At 40.4% G+C, this 19,185-nt stretch overlaps 1 protein-coding gene across 2 annotated transcripts in view; it reads left to right on the top strand.

Annotated features, from left to right (window-relative positions):
- The first annotated feature begins 1,668 nt into the window (after positions 1-1,668).
- The window catches only part of MTCL3 (MTCL family member 3), a 67,820-nt gene continuing 50,303 nt past the window's right edge, over positions 1,669-19,185 (top strand). Inside the window, exons 1-4 of one of the 2 annotated variants that reach the window (XM_045391559.3) lie at positions 1,669-2,392; positions 4,295-5,486; positions 5,956-6,180; positions 7,961-8,119. In XM_045391559.3, the coding sequence (XP_045247494.2) occupies positions 4,386-5,486; positions 5,956-6,180; positions 7,961-8,119 (1,485 nt within the window). In that variant the 5' untranslated portion in view covers positions 1,669-2,392; positions 4,295-4,385. The remainder of the gene's footprint in view (positions 2,393-4,294; positions 5,487-5,955; positions 6,181-7,960; positions 8,120-19,185) is intronic. The other variant, XM_045391560.3, reaches the window with a different exon arrangement.

Here is a 19,185-nt window from a genome sequence, read left to right as displayed (position 1 = left end):
AAAGTTATTTTTCTTATGGCATACTTATGGGTAAACAAGCATGTTAAATATTGCTTATACTTATTCTGTATTATTAGTTTCAAGCCTTAAAATTGCATAATACTAAATTATAAAATGAAATATTTAGACACATTGATTTAAGGATACATAATAATCCATTTTTAGTTTTTCTTTTACTTTTTAAAGTTACTATTTGCACTGAAATAAATGATACCGCTTTAGGAAAAAAAATCAAAACATAGATGCCTGAGAAGAGTAAAAATTCTTAGAGAAGCAGGACTATGTATATTTTGTGTCTTTAGACTATGTTTATAATATCAGTATTTTATTGGTAAAGATTGAACTGAAAAATATTTGTATCTACTTTATCCATTTTGATTGGATAAGACATGTGCATCTTGATATTTCTTAAGGGTATTAAAGCTCAAGTTTGGGTACATAATAAGAAATTTCCTAATATAAATTCAAACCAACTTGTGATTACATCTTCACTTGCTTTTTTTTTTTTTTCCCCTTTATTTTTGGTATGCTAGTCGAGGTGTGAGCTTTTTATTATAAATGTCACAGATGTCACTTTTCCTTTTCCCAAAGGTATTTGAAAGAAAATAAGGACATTATCTCAGTTTTCACCAGTATGCGTGAGTGTCCCCAGCACAGGGAATTTCTTGATTCAGCTTTGCATCCCAGCACCTTGGACAGTGGCAGGCTCAAAATTGGCTTTTAATACCTATTTTGGAACATGAATGATTTTGTCGTGATATCATACTTGTTTTATATGTCTCTAAAAATAACAATCACCAGAGCTTGAGCATGTTTTTATTTTGCTGTAATAATTGCTTTTATGCAAACTACTTCTAAATTGTTTTTATTTCACTTTTAATGCAAGATCAACACTTGGAAAATTGAATCTCTTAAGCTAAAATTCATGTTAGCACAAAAATTATTATTATTTCAAGATATCTTCTTCATTTTACTTACAAAATCACCATATAAATGTAAGACAAATTAAATTGTAAAATGCTCTTTCAAAAGCAGTGCTTACTTTTATTCTCATACTCAAGCTCACAAAGAAATTCTTAGAGGTAGAAGGGAGGCTCCCATGCCCCCCGCTCCCCCAACTCAAAAAAGAAACTGAAAAGAAAAAGAGAAATTTCCACTTAACTTTTAAAAATATTATTACTGTGAAACAGTATGGGTTAGTGTAAATTGTAAAGACATGTATGTTCTGAACTCCTCTTTTTAAATGAATTCCCTTTCACGCTGATATAATATATTCTTCCTGCTTTCTGTTATTGTTCGCATGCACTACTATAAAGATTATGGATCCCAGCAATTACTCCTTATTTTCACGGTAGAAACCGGCACTGAATAGGAAACAGGAAAATGTACAGAGGGCAAATCCGTCTGTAAAGGATCTCTATGGGCCGATATTTATTTCGGTTTGCACTAAATTAGTCGTGGCTTCGCAAGAACCCTTTGTCTGTGGGACGGTGGGTCCCATCATGGCAACCATTATCTATTCGTGGAAACGACATCTGCTGACTCCGCCCGGGCTGGGGGTGGGGAGGGAGCACCGCGTGGAGAGCTCGACTGAGAATTAAAGTGAGTGAACAAAGAGAACTCCCATCAGCCGCCCGCCAGCGTCTCGCAGCTGCATCAGGAGACGTCAGTCACGCCCGGAAAGCTGTTCGAGTCCGCCTCCTTGGAAAAGGAGCTCAAGTAAATAATTGATGGAGATTGATGGAATCCAGGACAAAGCTTTGCAGAAAACGAGTGCATCCGTGTTCGAGCGGTTTTGGAATCCTCTGCCAAGTACGGGATAAGAGAATAGAGCAAGGACTTTGAGCGCTGCTGCCAATTTTCCATCTCGGGCGTGGCTCTGGCCTTTTTGTCTCTTTATCCCGCCACTCCCCACCCCCGGACCCCGTCCCCCTCCCCGCCGCCTTCTCTTTCCTCTTGAAAGTAACCTCTCTTTGGTTACTTCTACCCTATCGTCCCTTGCAATCCCGCCCTCTCCCCTGCCCAGTTCGGTGAGGTCAGCTCATGAATATCTCTGCACTTCCTGGGGAGCGTCTGGCCCAGCTTGGTACCTCGCGTGTTAGCCTGCTGAGAGCTGCAGCTCCAGCCCAGCCGCGGACCTCCGAGAAGTCACCAGCTCTGGGGGCAGCTGAATCTTGACGTTACCGCCATTGTTTGGAGAAATCGAGTGGGTGTGGAACTGCGGCGAGCGAGCCTAAAGTCATGCTCACCCGGAAAGTCGCATACAATAATATGAAGTTGAACTTCTCTCAGCGAAGAAAAGCACAATAATAAACCCTGAGATCCCCGGAATATCAGAAGGAAAGTGCTGTTGATTTGCTCAACTACTTGGAAACCTCGCCTCTGCTAAGAAGTGAGCAAGTTCTGGATTTCTAAAGGGTTGGGGATGAATGATGGGGTGGGTCAGCGGGCGGATAAAACTTGAGATTAAAAGTGTTGGTCTAAGTCGTGCCGGGGTTGGTTGGGTGGCAATTTTCACCGGGAAAGCCTTGAAGAGATGCAGCATCTTGTCACTTTGTGGGAACCACGTGACAGCAGCCGGATACCTTTGATTGTGGAGCCCAGTTACTGGAACACAAGCTTTCACCTGGGTTAATGCTGTCTGGGGGCTGAGTTTAAACATTGGCTTCTCAGTTCTGGAATTATTCTGCCTGATTAAAAACAAAAATAAGTTTGCATTGGCAATATAAATTAGTTAGATAGCCCATGTTAGTGTCACCCAAGATGATAAACTAGGCCAGACGTTCTAGTATTATTGTGGCTGGGAGAGAAGATGTAGAAAATAAGTTGATGGGCAAATTTCTCCCCTGATGTCTTCTTTGTTCACCTTTATATTTCAAAGTGAGTTGGAAGGAGATGCCAGAAACAGAAAGGAAGGTGGATTAGGAATCCTCTGGTAATATTTCTTTATAAAATGAGGAATTACTGCATGCTAAGTTGTGATGCTAAAAATAGATGTTAACAAGAATTATGCAAGTAAAATAACTGGCAGTAGGGTAACCTCCTCTCTGTATAGGACAAATATTTTTAAAGCAGAAATTTATGCCTAGTCATGCCCTTTCACTGCTTTAGACAGAAATAATTTTAAGGAAAAGGCAACTAATTGACTAGCTGCCTGGATCCCTAGGGAGAAGAACCTATGAGGCAGTAGCTTGCTGTTTTTCAGATTAAAGAAGCTAGTGATGGATTTATCTTGGAAATATATATACTGGAAATTGATCTTACCACTATGAGGGAAGATGCACCAGCCTTCTGGGTTCTGTCTCAGAATATGGCTACATAGGAGGGAATGGGCACTTTAAAAAGTACAACTTTGCCTATGATATGCAATGTAAGAAGATGGCTAAGAATGAAAATATTTTCTGTCTAGCAATTACACTTAAAACTAAAATGATTCATAAGGACTACAAAATTGGATGAGCATAGGAAAATTCATCACCAGAAACTTAGGAAACTGCAGAACTGACCATCAACTTTTCCAAATGTATTTTAAAAATTATTTCCCCAAAGGGAAAAGATAAGCTTTGGGGTTGCTAATAACTAACCCATATACACAATTCTTAATGCTGTTGTTTTCTTGAAACTGAGATTGATTTAAAGGCATTCATTATTTATATTTTCTTTTAGTTCTATTACAAAGGAAATTGGGTGCATTTCCCCAAAAACAACGTTGGAACCGGCTTGGGAAAGTGTCATTTATCCGTAGAAAATTTTCTCTAGGAGCCCTACATCATAACTCTTTTCCTCTAATTGAACTTGGGAATACTAATTAAATGAAAACTTTCTCCACTAAACTAGGCTTTACATATGGATTTGATGGTGAGGAAAGCCAACGTTGTAAAAGCAGAGATTTGACAACTCTAATATATGGACATCTTTTCTTTCTGAAGCCTCTTTTCGACTTTATCTCTTTTCTTTTATATCTCCCTTCCCACCAATTCCTGTCTGACTCTGTATCTCACCCTTTCCAAAGCCTGCTACCATAAGAATGTAAGGTTCAGCTGCTTTCAGATCCGTCATTTTGCTAAGGTGGAGTGAGATGGAGACAGCGCCACCCTGGGCAAAATGAGAATTGGCATACCTGCATCCTATTCCTAAAGACAGCCCTGCGTCCTATTCCTAAAGTCAAAGCTTCTACTAAGCGCCATCCAAATCTCATCATTTTCTGAGGGCTTCTCTTGTACAGCAATATCACCCTTTGCTGTGCAACAACGCAGACATGTTGTGTTCTTCTCTCCTTTTGTTTCTGTCCCAGCTTAGGAAGGAAGGTTGGCGGCGGTGAAGAGGGAAGAGGATGATCTAGAAATGGGCTCTTCCAAATAGCATCTGGTAGGTTCTTCCTAGCCATGAGTCAGCCACCGACTGGGGGCGCTGCCCCTGCCACAGCAGCAGCTCCTCCCGCCGCTGCAGCCACTGAGGCTCGTCTGCACCCGGAGGGCAGCAGCAGAAAGCAGCAGCGAGCTCAGTCACCCGCTAGACCGAGGGACAATTCGCTGCGACAGACAATCGCGGCCACCAGGTCCCCAGTGGGGGCCGGCACTAAACTCAATTCTGTTCGGCAGCAGCAGCTGCAGCAGCAGCAACAGCAGGGTAACAAGACCGGGAGCCGCACGGGACCGCCCGCCGGCGCCCGAGGAGGCGGAGGCGGGGCCGACAAGGCGACGCCCCTGGCGCCCAAAGGGGCCGCTCCGGGAGCTGTCCAGCCCGCTGCTGGTGCTGAAGCGGCCCCAGCCGCGACCCTGGCCTCTTTGGGCGGCAAGAGGCCCGGACCGCCCGAGGAGCCGCCTCGGGAGCTAGAGTCCGTGTCCTCGAAACTCGGGGAACCCCTTCCGCTAGGAGAAGGGGGAGGAGGGGGCGGGGAAGGAGGAGGAGCCGGCGGCGGCTCCGGGGAAAGGGAGGGGGGCGCTCCCCAGCCGCCGCCGCCCAGGGGCTGGCGAGGGAAAGGCGTACGCGCTCAGCAGAGGGGCGGCAGCGGCGGGGAGGGGGCCTCCCCTTCGCCATCCTCCTCTTCTGCGGGCAAAACCCCAGGACCCGGCAGCAGAAACTCCGGAAGCGGCGTTGCGGGGGGCGGCAGCGGTAGTGGAGGGAGCTACTGGAAGGAAGGATGTCTGCAGTCTGAGCTCATCCAGTTCCATCTCAAGAAGGAGCGGGCAGCGGCGGCGGCGGCCGCGGCTCAGATGCACGCTAAGAACGGCGGCGGCAGCAGTAGCCGCAGCTCCCCGGTCTCTGGTGCCCCTTCCATTTGTGAGACCCTGGCAGTCCCCTCCGCCTCCCCAATGGCGGCGGCGGCGGAGGGCCCCCAGCAGAGCTCAGAGGGCAGTGCGAGCGGCGGGGGCATGCAAGCGGCAGCGCCCCCTTCGTCGCAGCCGCACCCGCAGCAGCTCCAAGAGCAGGAAGAAATGCAGGAGGAGATGGAGAAGCTGCGAGAGGAAAACGAGACTCTGAAGGTGAGGAGGGTGGGGGTATCCGGCTGGGGGATGGGAAGAGTGGGCCTGGGAGGATTAGGGCGTGTCCCGGCGGGGGTGAGAGGCTGCTAACCTGTTAGGGAGCCTTGAAGAGGGAGGAGAACAAGAAAGGAGGGAGGGGGTTTCCTAGGCCTTGTCCAAATTTGAAACTGAATCTGCTCTCAGTAACACAAGGTTTTCATTTAAATTCTAATCTGGGCCTCCGTTTCTTTAATTATAATGGTTTGTCACACTTTTTCCTGGAGAGAGGTAGAGTAAGAGAATGAGAGAGGGCCTAAAGTGGGCCTTTTTTCCCAATTTCCTCTTCTACACTCAGCTCCTTGTCACTCCTGTCTCGTGGAGAGAGGGCAATTAAAGCTGAGAATTTGAAATTGGAATGGGGTGTGCATGGTGTGTGTCGAAAGGGCTGGAAGCGAGTTTGATTTTGACACGCGGCCTGTCACCACCTCAGAACGAGATCGATGAGCTGAGAACCGAGATGGATGAGATGAGGGACACTTTCTTCGAGGAGGATGCCTGTCAACTGCAGGAAATGCGCCACGAGTTGGAGAGAGCCAACAAAAACTGCCGGATCCTGCAGTACCGCCTCCGCAAAGCCGAGCGCAAAAGGCTCCGCTACGCCCAGACCGGGGAAATCGACGGGGAGCTGTTGCGCAGCCTGGAGCAGGACCTCAAGGTCTGCGGCGCGGGGGCTCAGTGGCGCGCGGCAGGGGCGGCGGGTGGGGACTTTGGCCAAGGGCTCTTTAGGCTGAGAAGTCTTCACTGGCGACTGGCAAGGAGCCTTAGGGACACAGTTTCGTAGCGCTAACCACAAAATACTAGGGTCTCAGAAGGGAGAGAACTGGCAGGTGGCTCTAAAGAGTGCAGAGTGTGTGGAGGGCCTGGCAGCAAAGGAGCTAAGTGTGCTCTCCTGGGAGCAAGGTGGCTCTTCAAGAGGTGATGAGAAGAAGGCTCCCTTCTGGGCAGAAGCAAGGGCGTGGCAGAGCGCAGGCTCTAGCCTTTGATCTGCCCTAGTCTGTCTACTGAGAGAATGCCGGTGGAATCGGGCAGTCAGGAGCCACTAAAAGGACTCCTCTGGGGGGAGTTGAAACCCAAAATAGGTACTGCACTAGGGAGATTCTGGAGTTAAGATTTATTTCAGCAAGTGTCCACTCCACCACCTTCTTCCAGGACTACTTCTTTTCTGCACTTGCCACTTAGGTGACTCCCTGAGAAAATAAAAACAACAACAAAAACAAACAAAAAAACCCCCCAACTAACCAACTTGCAGCCTGTTTGGTGTGAGGTAAATGAAAGAATTTCATTTTTTAAAGTGAAGTCGCTCCTTCAGAATTTCTTCCAGTGGAAAAATCTCAACCTTCAAGTGCATTTTCTAGACAGGTGTGGTCTCCAGTTCAGTCTGACTGTAGGCAGATTCATTGACAATGCAAACTTAATCTCCTTGCACCAAATAAGTATACTGTTCATTGCATTAACTTCATCAAGATTTAAAGATCACATGTAATTTTTCTTTATTTTAAAGAAAGCTATGTGTAAACATTTTATGAAAGACGTATGACTTTTTTCTTAACATTTGTTGAGTGTTTAGTATGTACTAAGCACTGTGGCAAACACTGTTACATACGTTATTATTTCATGTAATTCTCAAGGGAAAAAAATCCTACAATGTAGGGATTATTCAGTCACCATTTTCCAGCTGCAGAAGCTACACCTTTTACAGAGGTTAAGTGCCCAGGCCTGAAAAACAGCTAATAGGTGCCAGGCTCACTCTCCACTCAGTCCAAAATCACAACCTGTGTCCTAAGCCTCTATACCAGGCTGCTCCACTTTTCTTCCAAACGCTAGAATTTCCAGGATAATCTCAAAACATGAGGCAAAAATGCACAGTCATTCAAAAAGTAATAATCGCAAGGACTAAAATGTTTCCTAACATTAAGCAACTGGAATTCTAGTTATAAGATTGAAATTCAAGCCCAACCCACTACTTGTAAAAACTTCAATTTTTCATTCTTTAACATAGATTATAATAGAAACATCTACCTCATAGTTTTGTTGAAGTAAAGGAGATTTGTGAAATTTCTCTACATGTGATAAAATCCAGTGCAACATTTGTTACCACAGGGTAGTGCAGAAGTTAAGGGAACAAAATTTAGAGCCAGATTGCTAGGCCTCTTAGCCCCGCAGTGTCTACTCGTTAGCTGTGTGACCTTGACCTCTCTGAGACTCAGTTTCCTCATCTACAAAACAGGAGTAATAGTGCCTATCTCATGGGATTTTTATAGGGTTAAATGATTGATATATGCAAATGGCTTATATGTATAGTTTGTAGAATAATGCCTGGCACATGGTAAGCACTATATAAATATTGGGTTTTAATGCATTCAATAGGAATAAAATTTTAGCCCTTATTATATAGTCATTAATTATATTTTATTGTTACAAACACCTTAATTCAGGTTGCAAAGGATGTATCTGTGAGACTTCATCATGAATTAGAAAATGTGGAAGAAAAGAGAACAACAACAGAAGATGAAAATGAGAAATTGAGGCAACAGCTCATAGAAGTTGAAATTGCAAAGCAAGCTTTACAGAATGAACTGGAAAAAATGAAAGAGGTTAGTATTTGATTATTTCATGTTGTACTATGTATTTTTAGCCCATTAGAAAAGAATCCCAAGGACTAATATGACTGTTAAAAAATTTATTTTATGATTGCAGAACAATTTTTTACTCTTTCCCAAATAGTAAAAAATACATCATTTCTTACCAATAAATGAGTAGCGACAAAAGATTCTGACCTAAACACTGTGTCTAACTCGACATGTACGAGCTTTGACTGATCTCTGTGTTTCATCTCTGTGTCTTCTAAATGTATGTTAATTAAATAAATTCCAGAGCATACTAAATGCCAAGAGTGTCAAGAGTGTCAAGGAATGAGCCTTGTGATAGTTGAGGGGAATAATTAGCCCCATGAGATTACTATTGAGTTCATAGAACCATGAATTTTTAGGATGGAAAAGACTCTAAGGTCCATTTGATCTAATTCAGTCATTGCTTGAAGTCTGTCTATAGCAAAGCCACCCCTTCCCACACTGTTCTAATGCTTAGAATATCACCAGTGACTATCCCTGAAGATATTTCACAGCAGCCAATTGTATCATATCATAGCTCTGTTTAAAGATTTTCCTTTTTTCTTTTTTTACATGAGATATATTTAATTGTAACTTTAGCCAGTTCATCTTAGTTATACCCTTTAGGGTAGAAGAGTCAAAGTTCTCCTTCATGTCAGCTATTTGAAGATTCCAAATGTATTTATCATGAGTCTTCTAAAAGAATAGAATCAGGATAAAGAAATGGAGAAGAAAAGAGACAGAAACATCTATCAAGAAATGATTAGCTTTAAGATAAATAGCAATTTAATTAGAATTAAATTATACTTTTCTTTGATAGCTACCTGAACATGTACAATGCAACTTGTGAAAACTACCATTGAGAATTAGCAAATGCACAAGTTGTCTTCTGAAAAATTTCCTCTGCTTGAATCAGCAGAATTCTAAAGAAAATTCTAATCTTTCCACAGACTGAGGTATTGACCCACCTGTCATTGCTGTGCTTATCTCAAAATGGTACAAAAATATATCTACCATGTAGCAGTGAAAATATCAACAGTCTGATTAAGAATATGTGTTAGGACTTTGCAGAATACAGTTTCAGTGGAGTAAACTATTTTTTTTGTCATCTGTCTTATATTATCCTGACTTTAAACATTTTTTAACATAACAAAATAGTAAAAAAAAAATTTTTAATGATATGAAATCCTTGGCTACTAGCTAGGAGTTGCTCTGTGCTATAGTAGAAAAATATGGAGACTGGGAACTGTGTGATCTATTTTCACCAGTAACTGGATGACTTTAAAAGACCTGTAACTTCTACTTGTCTACTTTTATCCAGTTCTACACTGAAAGGTTGTTTTTGATGATTCTCAACATCTTTTTTCTGGTATATAAGACTTTTTCTCATGAAATTCAGAACATTGCCATTTAAGGGATGGCAAAGATTTTTCCCTGAAGTTAAGAGATCAAATATGAAATTAATACAGATATAAGTATATATTTCTTCAACAATAATGTACAGTTGAAGGTATGTCAAAAATTGACTTTCATTTATAGAAAAAAAAGTAAAGTAGGTAACTGTATTAGTTCTCTAGGGTAGCTGTAACAAAATACCAAAAACTGGGTGGCTTAAACAACAGAAAAAAATGAATTGTCTCCCAGTTCTGTACTCTAGAAGTCCGGAATCAAGACGTTAGTAGGGTTGGTTCTTTCTGAGGGCTGTAAAGACAGGATATGTTCCCGGCCTCCCTCTATGGCTTGTAGATGACCATCTTCATGGTCACATGCCTTTCTCCCTGTAGCTCTCTGTTTCCAGACTCCCCCTTTTTGTAAGAATATCAGTGATATTAGATTAGGGTCCTCCCTAAGAACCTCATTTGACCTGCCTATGCTCAAGCTATTCTCCCACCTCTGCCTCCCTAAGAGCTGGGATTACAGGCATGAGCCGTCGCACCCAACCCTGATTTTAATTTGATTACCTCTAAATACCCTGTCTCCAAATGAGATTTCATCCTGAGCAACTGGGGGTTAGGACTTCCATATATGAATTTGATAGGGAGGGTAGAAGGAGAGAACAGAATTCAACCCACAGGAGCAACAATCTGATAGCTTCCTGTGAGCAAGCAAAGAGAAAGTTCATCGTCAGTCTCATAGGCGCCATTCCCTGTTCATACATTACTGTACTCTCTCATATTCCTTGTTTATACAATTTAAAACATTCAAGAACAAACAAACTTTGCTTGATTACCAGAGATAAAAAAGAAATGCCTTGTAATTTGGTGTCATGTGAATGTTTTAAGTGGATACCTGGAAAATTGTACTTAAGAATGGCATAAGAGCTTTCTGATTTTCATTTTACATCTATTAAAGGGGAAAATATGCATAGACTGTCTATCCATTAGCCAGAACGATGGGACCTCTCCCATCTTATAATAAAAGCCAAAATAATCTGGCCACCAGGAGGAAAGGGTAGAACTTGGGAATGTCCTCAGGAGATTGTAAGGATGCATTTCCTTGATTCTTTTGCTCACACTCTTCCCGGTGACTATTTCCTTCAGGGCTCTAATTCTGGGTTGGGAAAATGCTATTCCAGTACCAAGCAATGTGGGTATAGATGTTTGTACCAAAGAGGAAATTTAATTCTCCTTAGAGTTATAAAAAACCAAATGCCAATGCCTGATTAGGGAATACAACAATAAAAGTAAAAATAATTTAGGAGTATATATGCAGAACATCAGCCTTTAAAGTAATCTTTTATTAAGAAAATGGCATTCATGATTTGAGAAGATGGAAGGTGGTGGGGAACAGAAATTTAAAAAAAAAAAAAAACAGAGGAAGGGAGAAAGAGTGGAAGATAAAGATCTGGAGGATACTTAACACAATAAAGGAAAACCAAATAATATTCTTGTAGGAGTGCTCTATAATTACCCATTTGAGGTTGACCTTCATAGTGTTCAGAAAAATGTCAGAAATAGAAAGAGTAGTTTAACAACATGTTTAGAAATCAGAAATGTTCCATTTAGATAATATTTTTGCAATGATAATTTTATAATGCTCTAAGAAGATAAATATTAAAACTGAGCTGCAATTATAACTGGCTTACTCTGTAGCTAAGGGTTGTAAGTTTCTCCTTGGATGACTTGCAACAACTTCAGTTAACCATCTGCTTCATTGGTTGTAAAATGAAAACATATTCAAGCCCTTGGTGAGTGTTAACCAACTTGGTTAATTTGGTCAGAGATGAATTGTTATCCCTTCATGTCATTCTTTTAAAGGAGAAAAGTAGAACCAGGCCAAGCTCTCCATTAAGAGAAAAGACACTAGTTATAGAGTAAAATAATAAAATATTAAGTAGAATATACTTGAGAGAAGCAATCCTCCAATTCCAAGATTTTAGATCTTTATATGGAGTCATATAGATGTTGAACAGCACCACTGGGACCAATAGACCATCTGCTAGAGTTTAGAACTGTTTACTAAAAATTTAACTAGCTTCAAAGGTATTGACCAATTGCTCTCAGGATTGGTGGCTGCACAAGGTCCTGTGCACCTCCTCACATCTATCTGCCTATCTTCTGCCCCTGAGAGGATGGAGTAGGCACCTGGGAGTAAGAAGAATTGAGTAGAGGCAGAATGGAGGTAATTAGCGGCATCTGTTGCATCTCATTGCTTGTATTGAAATAGCTGATATTTGATCAACTACAAACAGGAGGGACCTCTTCAAATGCTGCCTTTGAATCTTAATAGCATTTTCATCCCAATTATAAAACATTGATTGCTACCAGCAGTATGCTTTCTTACTGTAGAAGAATGCCTTTACCTTTCTGTAACCTGTAGAAAATGGCAATCTATCTTTCAACATTGGAAATGATCAAAGAGACAGAGGTTTTTGTTAAAGTTATGTCATGTAAACAACAAGTAGCTCTTTGAATGCCAGAATGGGTTCATGCACAAATAGGATAAAGTGAGGTTATGAAGGAGGCTTTAGACAATGGATTCTCTGTGAGAGGTGAGTTTTTGCTCCAATTAAATTGAGGATCACTGTCTGTCATGAGGTTCTGCTGCTGTAGCAGTGAACTTTATTTTCAAAGCTTTGAAGCTCCTTGTAATCATCAACAGAAGAAGGGTCATGTTGTGTCACTTTTAAGGTCTGCTGCTTGGTGAAGTGTTGATAACAGATATTTGAGCAAAGAATTCACCAACAGAGGAGCAAGGAAAAGAAAGAGTAAGATGATGATGATGAGAACCGTTTATCAGATCTTTTTTCTTTTCAGAATCTGTACTCCTTATATTGTCTCATACCTCACCCATACACAAGATTCTTAAAAGAAAATAATTTTCTTAACTTTTTTCAGTCTGTGCTCCAGAAGGTTCTTAACTGGCCTACTGAAATAGCACCATCTATCTTGGACTTTTATTTTTTGTGCACTTGGTATAATAGATCTTATCTATTACAATGAACTTTCATTCTAGAACACAAAAGTAATTAGTACTATAAATTTAACAGCATCTCTGTTTTTTTGTTTTTTAGAGTCCCTTGAGGGTATATCTGTATACCCAGATTATCTTTACAAATGGAAAACTTTAATAGGCAAATTCTGTACTACATGTTTATAATTACCTATTTATTTTCTTATATAAAATAAAGAACTGATCATAACTACACTTGGTTCTCATAGGGCATGTTTTCCTGAATAATAAAATGTGAAAAAGAAATGTTGCATGATAAATCAGTGAAGAAGCATTTCAAGAGACAGTTTGATGGGGCATTTCTTGCAAATATTTTCCCCTGGTTCTGGTAGTTTACTTAACATTTTAAAATAAAACATTAGTCATTGATATTTTAAAATGAAATGGCCATACATATATTTAGATGCATCAATTAAACATTATTATTTTAGTCATATCTTCTCAGAGCCAATAGTTTGTTGAATAACATGGGCAGGAATAAGAGACTAAATTAAAAACAAGGAAGAGTGTGTCAGGTAAGCATAGAAAAGCTTGTCTTCCAGGAAGTTGCCATGTGTTATGAATGCATTTTAAAGATGTATTTATGTAGGCATTATAAATTTTATTGGATTTTTTAATGAAATTAGATATACAGTTCCATGTACTCTGAAGTGATCTTTAATATTCAGTCGCATGTAAATGACTCTTTTACCCAGATGCCAAGCCCCCATCAGAAGCAAAGTAGTACACAGATCAGAAATTGGTGGATTATTTTTGTGCAATATAATGAACTTTTATTATATACTTCAAATTTCTTATTTACATAAAAATACAGGACAGCATGGCACACCCCCACATTGTTGATCAGATTCCAGTTCCTTTGTTGGCTGAAATTTTGCACTTCATATTATTGAAACTGTAAGGTGCTGAACAAATACAGGCTTTTACCTGATTAAGCATCTCCTATTAAGTACATTTCCAGTTTGCATCTAAAATATCTATTGATTTGGATGTTTGCAATGTAATGGGCTTTCTAAAAAAATTGTTTAATACATGCATATTTAAATTTTTGTTGCTTTTGCTGATGAAGCATATTAATAAGAGTTAAGTCTCCAACCCTGAACTCTTAGAGGCCAGTTTGACTTGGTCCAAGGGCTCAAGACTGAACTTTGAGTGACTCACCTCTGTGAGATTAGCAATTTATCCATGTTAAGTATCTCCATGGAAGTATATTACTTATATAGTTACTAAAGTGTTGTTTATTTCTCTGACTTCTGTATCCAACCTACCTTAAAAGGGGATTTGAGGCCGGGCATGGTGGCTCACGCCTGTAATCCCAGAACTTTGGGAGGCCGAGGCGGGCGGATTACGAAGTCAGGAGATCAAGACCATCCTGGCTAACACGATGAAACCCCATCTCTACTAAAAATATAAAAACTTAGCCAGGCATGGTGGCGGGCACCTGTAGTCCCAGCTACTCAGGAGGCTGAGGTAGGAGAATGGTATGAACCCGGGAGGCGGAGCTTGCAGTGAGCTGAGATTGCGCCACTGCACTCCAGCCTGGGGGACAGAGGGAGACTCCATCTCAAAAAATAAAATAAAATAAAATAAAATAAAATAAAGTAAAATAAAGGCGGGGGGGTGGGGGGAATTTGAAATGGTTCACAATAAAGCCATAAAACTATTGAAATAAGGGTTTTCAAATTAGGTTAAAACGCTGGGAAGATGAAGAAAAACTTAATCCATGGGATGTACATTGTTATGAAACAGCTCTGAGTTTAGTATCACTCAAGCCTGGGGACCAAATATTGAAAGAAGTCATTTCCTAGCTATGACCAGATGTAGAAGCAACACTGAGTTTTATGTGAGGCCTCTGGGGCAATCATGAAGAAAATCAATATAGTACAACAAAATGTTGTAGTTATACACAGACTTTACGTGCAACCATCATGGATAAATGAACCTTCTAAATACTTGACAGGTCTTTTCTATAGAATCAACAAATTATGAGTTAAAATTTTACAGAAAAGAGAATAGTCAGTTTTTCATTAGCCATGAATTTGAGTGTGATTGTTAGAAAGTACACATATCATGGAGTCTAGAAGCTAGCTTTGAGACCTCATTTGTCATTCCCTATTACCTTGAAGAAACAACTTAAAATGTATAGGCCTCAGCTTTTAATATGTAAATGCAGAAATTAAACTGAGTGCTCTCGAAGCTTCCTATAAATGTACCATTTTCTACTTTGTCAGTTATCCATCTCTGTTCTCCCTGAACGTTTCATAGTCAGGTGTAAAATTCAGTTTCATTACTATTATTTAAATACTGTAATTATTTTTTCATATAGTCAGTCAACAGCTGTTTTTTGAATGCCTGGTGTAGTGTGGCCATGTAGATAACACAGAAGATATAAAGATATAGATGGCAAAATGTTGCATTAAACTCCAAGTTTGCACCCACTGAAGGTCCCTACTGAAAGTTTTTTTTCCAGATAACACATTTTTTAATTGAAAAAAGTGGACATTTGAGGAACATGTGTCTTTTTTTAACTTTTAAGTTTAGGGGTACAAGTGCAAGTTTGTTACATAGGCAAACTTGTGCCATGGGGGTTTGTTGTACAGATTATTTCATCATGCAGGTATTAAGCCTAGTGCCCATTAGTTATTTTTCCTGATCCTCTCCCTCCTCCCACCCTTCATCCTCTGAAAAGCTTCAATGAGTGTTGTTCTCCTCCATGTGTCCAGGCATTTTCATCATTTAGTGCTAGTTGTAAGTGAGAACATGCAGTATTTGGTTTTCTGTTCCTGCGTTAGTTTGCTAAGGATAATGGCCTCCAGCTCCATTCATGTCCCTGCAAAGGATGTGATCTGTTTCTTTTTATGGCTGCATAGTATTCCGTGGTATATATGTACCACATTTTCTTTATCCAGTCTATAACTGATAGGCATTTAGGTTGATTCCATTTTTTAACACAGGAAGTAAGACACACAGTTATCTCTCTGTTGCTACTCAGCATTCAGGGCCTGTGCTAGTGCTGTAGAAATTACAACTGAAGACCTGATATGTGGGAATGAGTACAAGTTGAACCTCTCTAATAATCCAGCCATGCCTTTTGATGTGGCCTTGGCTCTACACTCTAGGAAGCTATAAAGACTATGTAGTAACCAAAGAATTCATCATCTATTCCAGTAAATAAACCAATGTGTTGAATGATGGCCACTAAACATTCTAATTTCTGCAGAAAGTCTTGAGGTGGGGTTTTTAACCATATGATTCTTAGGATGAAATCTGCCTATGCTTCCTGCCCCTGGAAGGCTCCCAGGCCCTCACCACAGAATGTGGCCGTTAACCAGCGCTGATCCTCAGCTAAACATCCAAATGTTTGTATTTTGTTATTTTTGAAATTTATTTTTATTCCCTATGACTTCTCTGATGTTTTTTGAAGATGCAAGTCTTTATGTTTTCAAGAGCATAATAAAAATTTTTTTTGAGATTACTTGGCCTTTGTATGTGTGACAGACATCAACCTCATGCAGAAAAGACATCAATTAAACAACCTCAATCCCTTCCTTAAGAGATTCTCAGGGCACAGTTGTAACTAAATAGTCCATGTGGTGCATTCAGGCTTTGGGGCAGTAATAAACGACACTATTCTCCACCACTCCCCTCTACCGTGGCCACCCTTGGCTGCCTGTGAATGACATTGCTCCCACTAGTGGCAGAAATAACATCTTATTTCTGTCTCAGCCTTTTAGAAAAAAATTAAAACATATAAACTTGGATCTGACTTTCACTTAGCAACTATTTATGAAGCATATATATAATGTGTATAAGGAATAACAGATAATGTCACCAGGTGGGTAGTCCTTGCCCACAAGTTAATTATTTTCTAATAGGAAAGACAGCTAAAGTACTTCGACTGTAGCTGCACATATACATTACTGTACCAAATACTTCTCATGAAGTCCTCACAAGACCAACCAGACTGTGAGTTCTAAGAGGACAAGAGCCCCTCTTACATTGGTCACTGTGTCACCCTCAGCATCTAGTTCAGTTCCCAGCATATAGGCAATGAGACCACCTTTTTCTGTAATATTACAATAATTATTTCTTACTTGATTTGCATATAACTTTTTTCCTGCATTTGACTGTAAACTCCTTGAGATTAAAGACTGAGTCCGTGTTATTAATTGTGTCTATAACAACCAAAAGAGAACAGGGCACAAAGTTGATAAACAATAAGTAATTTTGAAAAGAGAATAAATCGTAATTAAGCAAGGTGTTCATGCCTGATTTTGCAGAAAGAAAAAAAAAAAAAAGTGGCTGTGAACCAGGGCTGTTTTATGGTGCTTAGTGCAATCCAAACATTATGAAAAGGAAGTGGATGGGTAACTCCAGCCTCACCCCACTTCCAGAAATAGAGGTCTCCCAAGACCTTACTACCTTCTAGAAACTTCTAGCACTCACTTTGCATCTCTCAGATTCCATTTATCCCACAGAAACAACAGGTCTTCCCTGAAACAAGGTACCATTGGATTCTTGAGAAAGGGAATGAGGACGGGAACCCAAGAACAAGAAGACGACTCTGACATCTTGGGCATCAGCTCTGCAGTTTAACTTCTTTGTGCTTTGGTGAAAAAATGTAAAATGCGAGTTTAAGGAATGAGAGAAGACTGCAGATCCTGTCACTCCCAAAGACTATCCATTGGAATTTGCTTTATATCTTCAATGTCTGAGACAATTGATTTAGCAGCTAATTTGGCTGGAGAGATATGGAAAATTACCCCAGGGCTGCAGTGGTTCAGTAGCCACCAGTGTTGAGTGCTAATTACATGCCAGTGGCTGAACTAGATAGTTTATGTATAATTATGTTGCTAATAGCCTCATTTTAGAGATGAAGACTCCAAGGCTCAGAGAGGTTAATGTCACCAGTTAGTAGAGGCCAGGCCCACACCTAAGTCTGTCTGCCTCCAATGCGTGGTCTCCAGTAGTCAGTGCTGCGTGGCCTCACTGCAAAGACTAGGCTGCCCCTGCCACTTTCATGTTCTTCCTGACCCACAAATAACCTTCATGTTCTTCCTGACCCACAAATAACCTACCCTCTTTAGGGAACCTCAATACTCCTAGAATCTATAATCCTCTATAATACTCTAGGGTCTATCAGAGAATGTTTTGAGTAAACACTGAGAGAAGACTTCCAAGGTGGCTGTAGGGAAAATCTATTTTATCTCACAGAAAGGGAATCTTTGGAGAAAAAAACTAGAAACAAAGGGCTAGAAAAATGTTTTCAGGTCTGTCAATTCTATCTCACTTTTTACAAATGTAATAGATATGTTACTTCAGAGAAGCCACGTAATAGCTGACTCTCAACTTAATCACCTTTTAAAGGAAAATAAATATTTTTCCTATCCAGTCTATTCACAAGGGTAACATGAGATAACATATGTGAAGGTGCTTTATAAATTGAACAGTACCATATCAGATGTTATTGTTATTATTATCACATAGCTGTAGGTTGGCTGATTAAGAAAATTCCTAGAAAGAATTTTGAAGTCTAATTTTGAAGAATAAAATTTTGGAGCTATCTAGGACCCCATTTTTTTCTACGGAACTTTGAAATGCTTTTGCTTTCCATTTTTTCATGAATGTCTATTAGTCTCTGAAATTCTCCTTTAAATCTCACTTCATTATAAAGCCATGCTAACTTCTTCCATCTGATCCATTGCCTCTTCCACTAGGCCTGTATTTAGTCCTTACTGCTTCATGATCCATTTGCAAGTGTTTTGATGGACAGGGAGATAATCTGGCTGCATTACCTGCCGCTGCATTACCTGCCACGGCATTCATCAACAGGGCAACAGGGCTGACTATGTTGATTTGTCCTATTAAATGGCTCTCTCCTAACGTACTGCTAGATAAATATGCTTCCTGAAAAGAAACAGAGTAGCAGAGAAAGAAGAACTGTTCTTTGATCAAAAGTTGTCAAGCACAAGATAATTTAGATTGCATTGTAGTTTTTATTGACTCCACAGCTAAATTTAATGTTCTCTGAATTTAAGAACTATATTTCTGGCCGGGCGCGGTGGCTCAAGCCTGTAATCCCAGCACTTTGGGAGGCCGAGGCGGGCGGATCACAAGGTCAGGAGATCGAGACCACAGTGAAACCCCGTCTCTACTAAAAATACAAAAAATTAGCGGGCGCGGTGGCGGGCGCCTGTAGTCCCAGCTACTCAGGAGGCTGAGGCAGGAGAATGGCGGGAACCCGGGAGGCGGAGCTTGCAGTGAGCCGAGATCGCGCCACTGCACTCCAGCCTGGGCAACAGCGTGAGACTCCGTCTCAAAAAAAAAAAAAAAAAAAAGAACTATATTTCTATTTAATTCAAATACACACACAGTGATACGTATAAAAATTATCAATAAAAGTTTGGGCAAGAGAAGAGCTTTAGAAAGATAAGATTGCTGTCATAGGAGCTCATCTTTAGCTTCTTAAATTATAATTTACTCAGTTCTTTTGTTTTCAAATACTTGTGGTATTACTTTTGAGTAAATATAATGTGCAATTTTGCTGTATATTGGAAAGTATTTTCCAAATTAAAATTTCAGTTATATGTTGAAGACCT

Source organism: Macaca fascicularis, chromosome 4 (assembly GCF_037993035.2).
Source record: "Macaca fascicularis isolate 582-1 chromosome 4, T2T-MFA8v1.1".
In the NCBI taxonomy this organism is placed as follows: domain Eukaryota; kingdom Metazoa; phylum Chordata; class Mammalia; order Primates; family Cercopithecidae; genus Macaca; species Macaca fascicularis.
The sequence above is the reverse complement of the archived record's forward strand: the minus strand, read 5'-3'. Positions and strand labels throughout refer to the sequence as shown.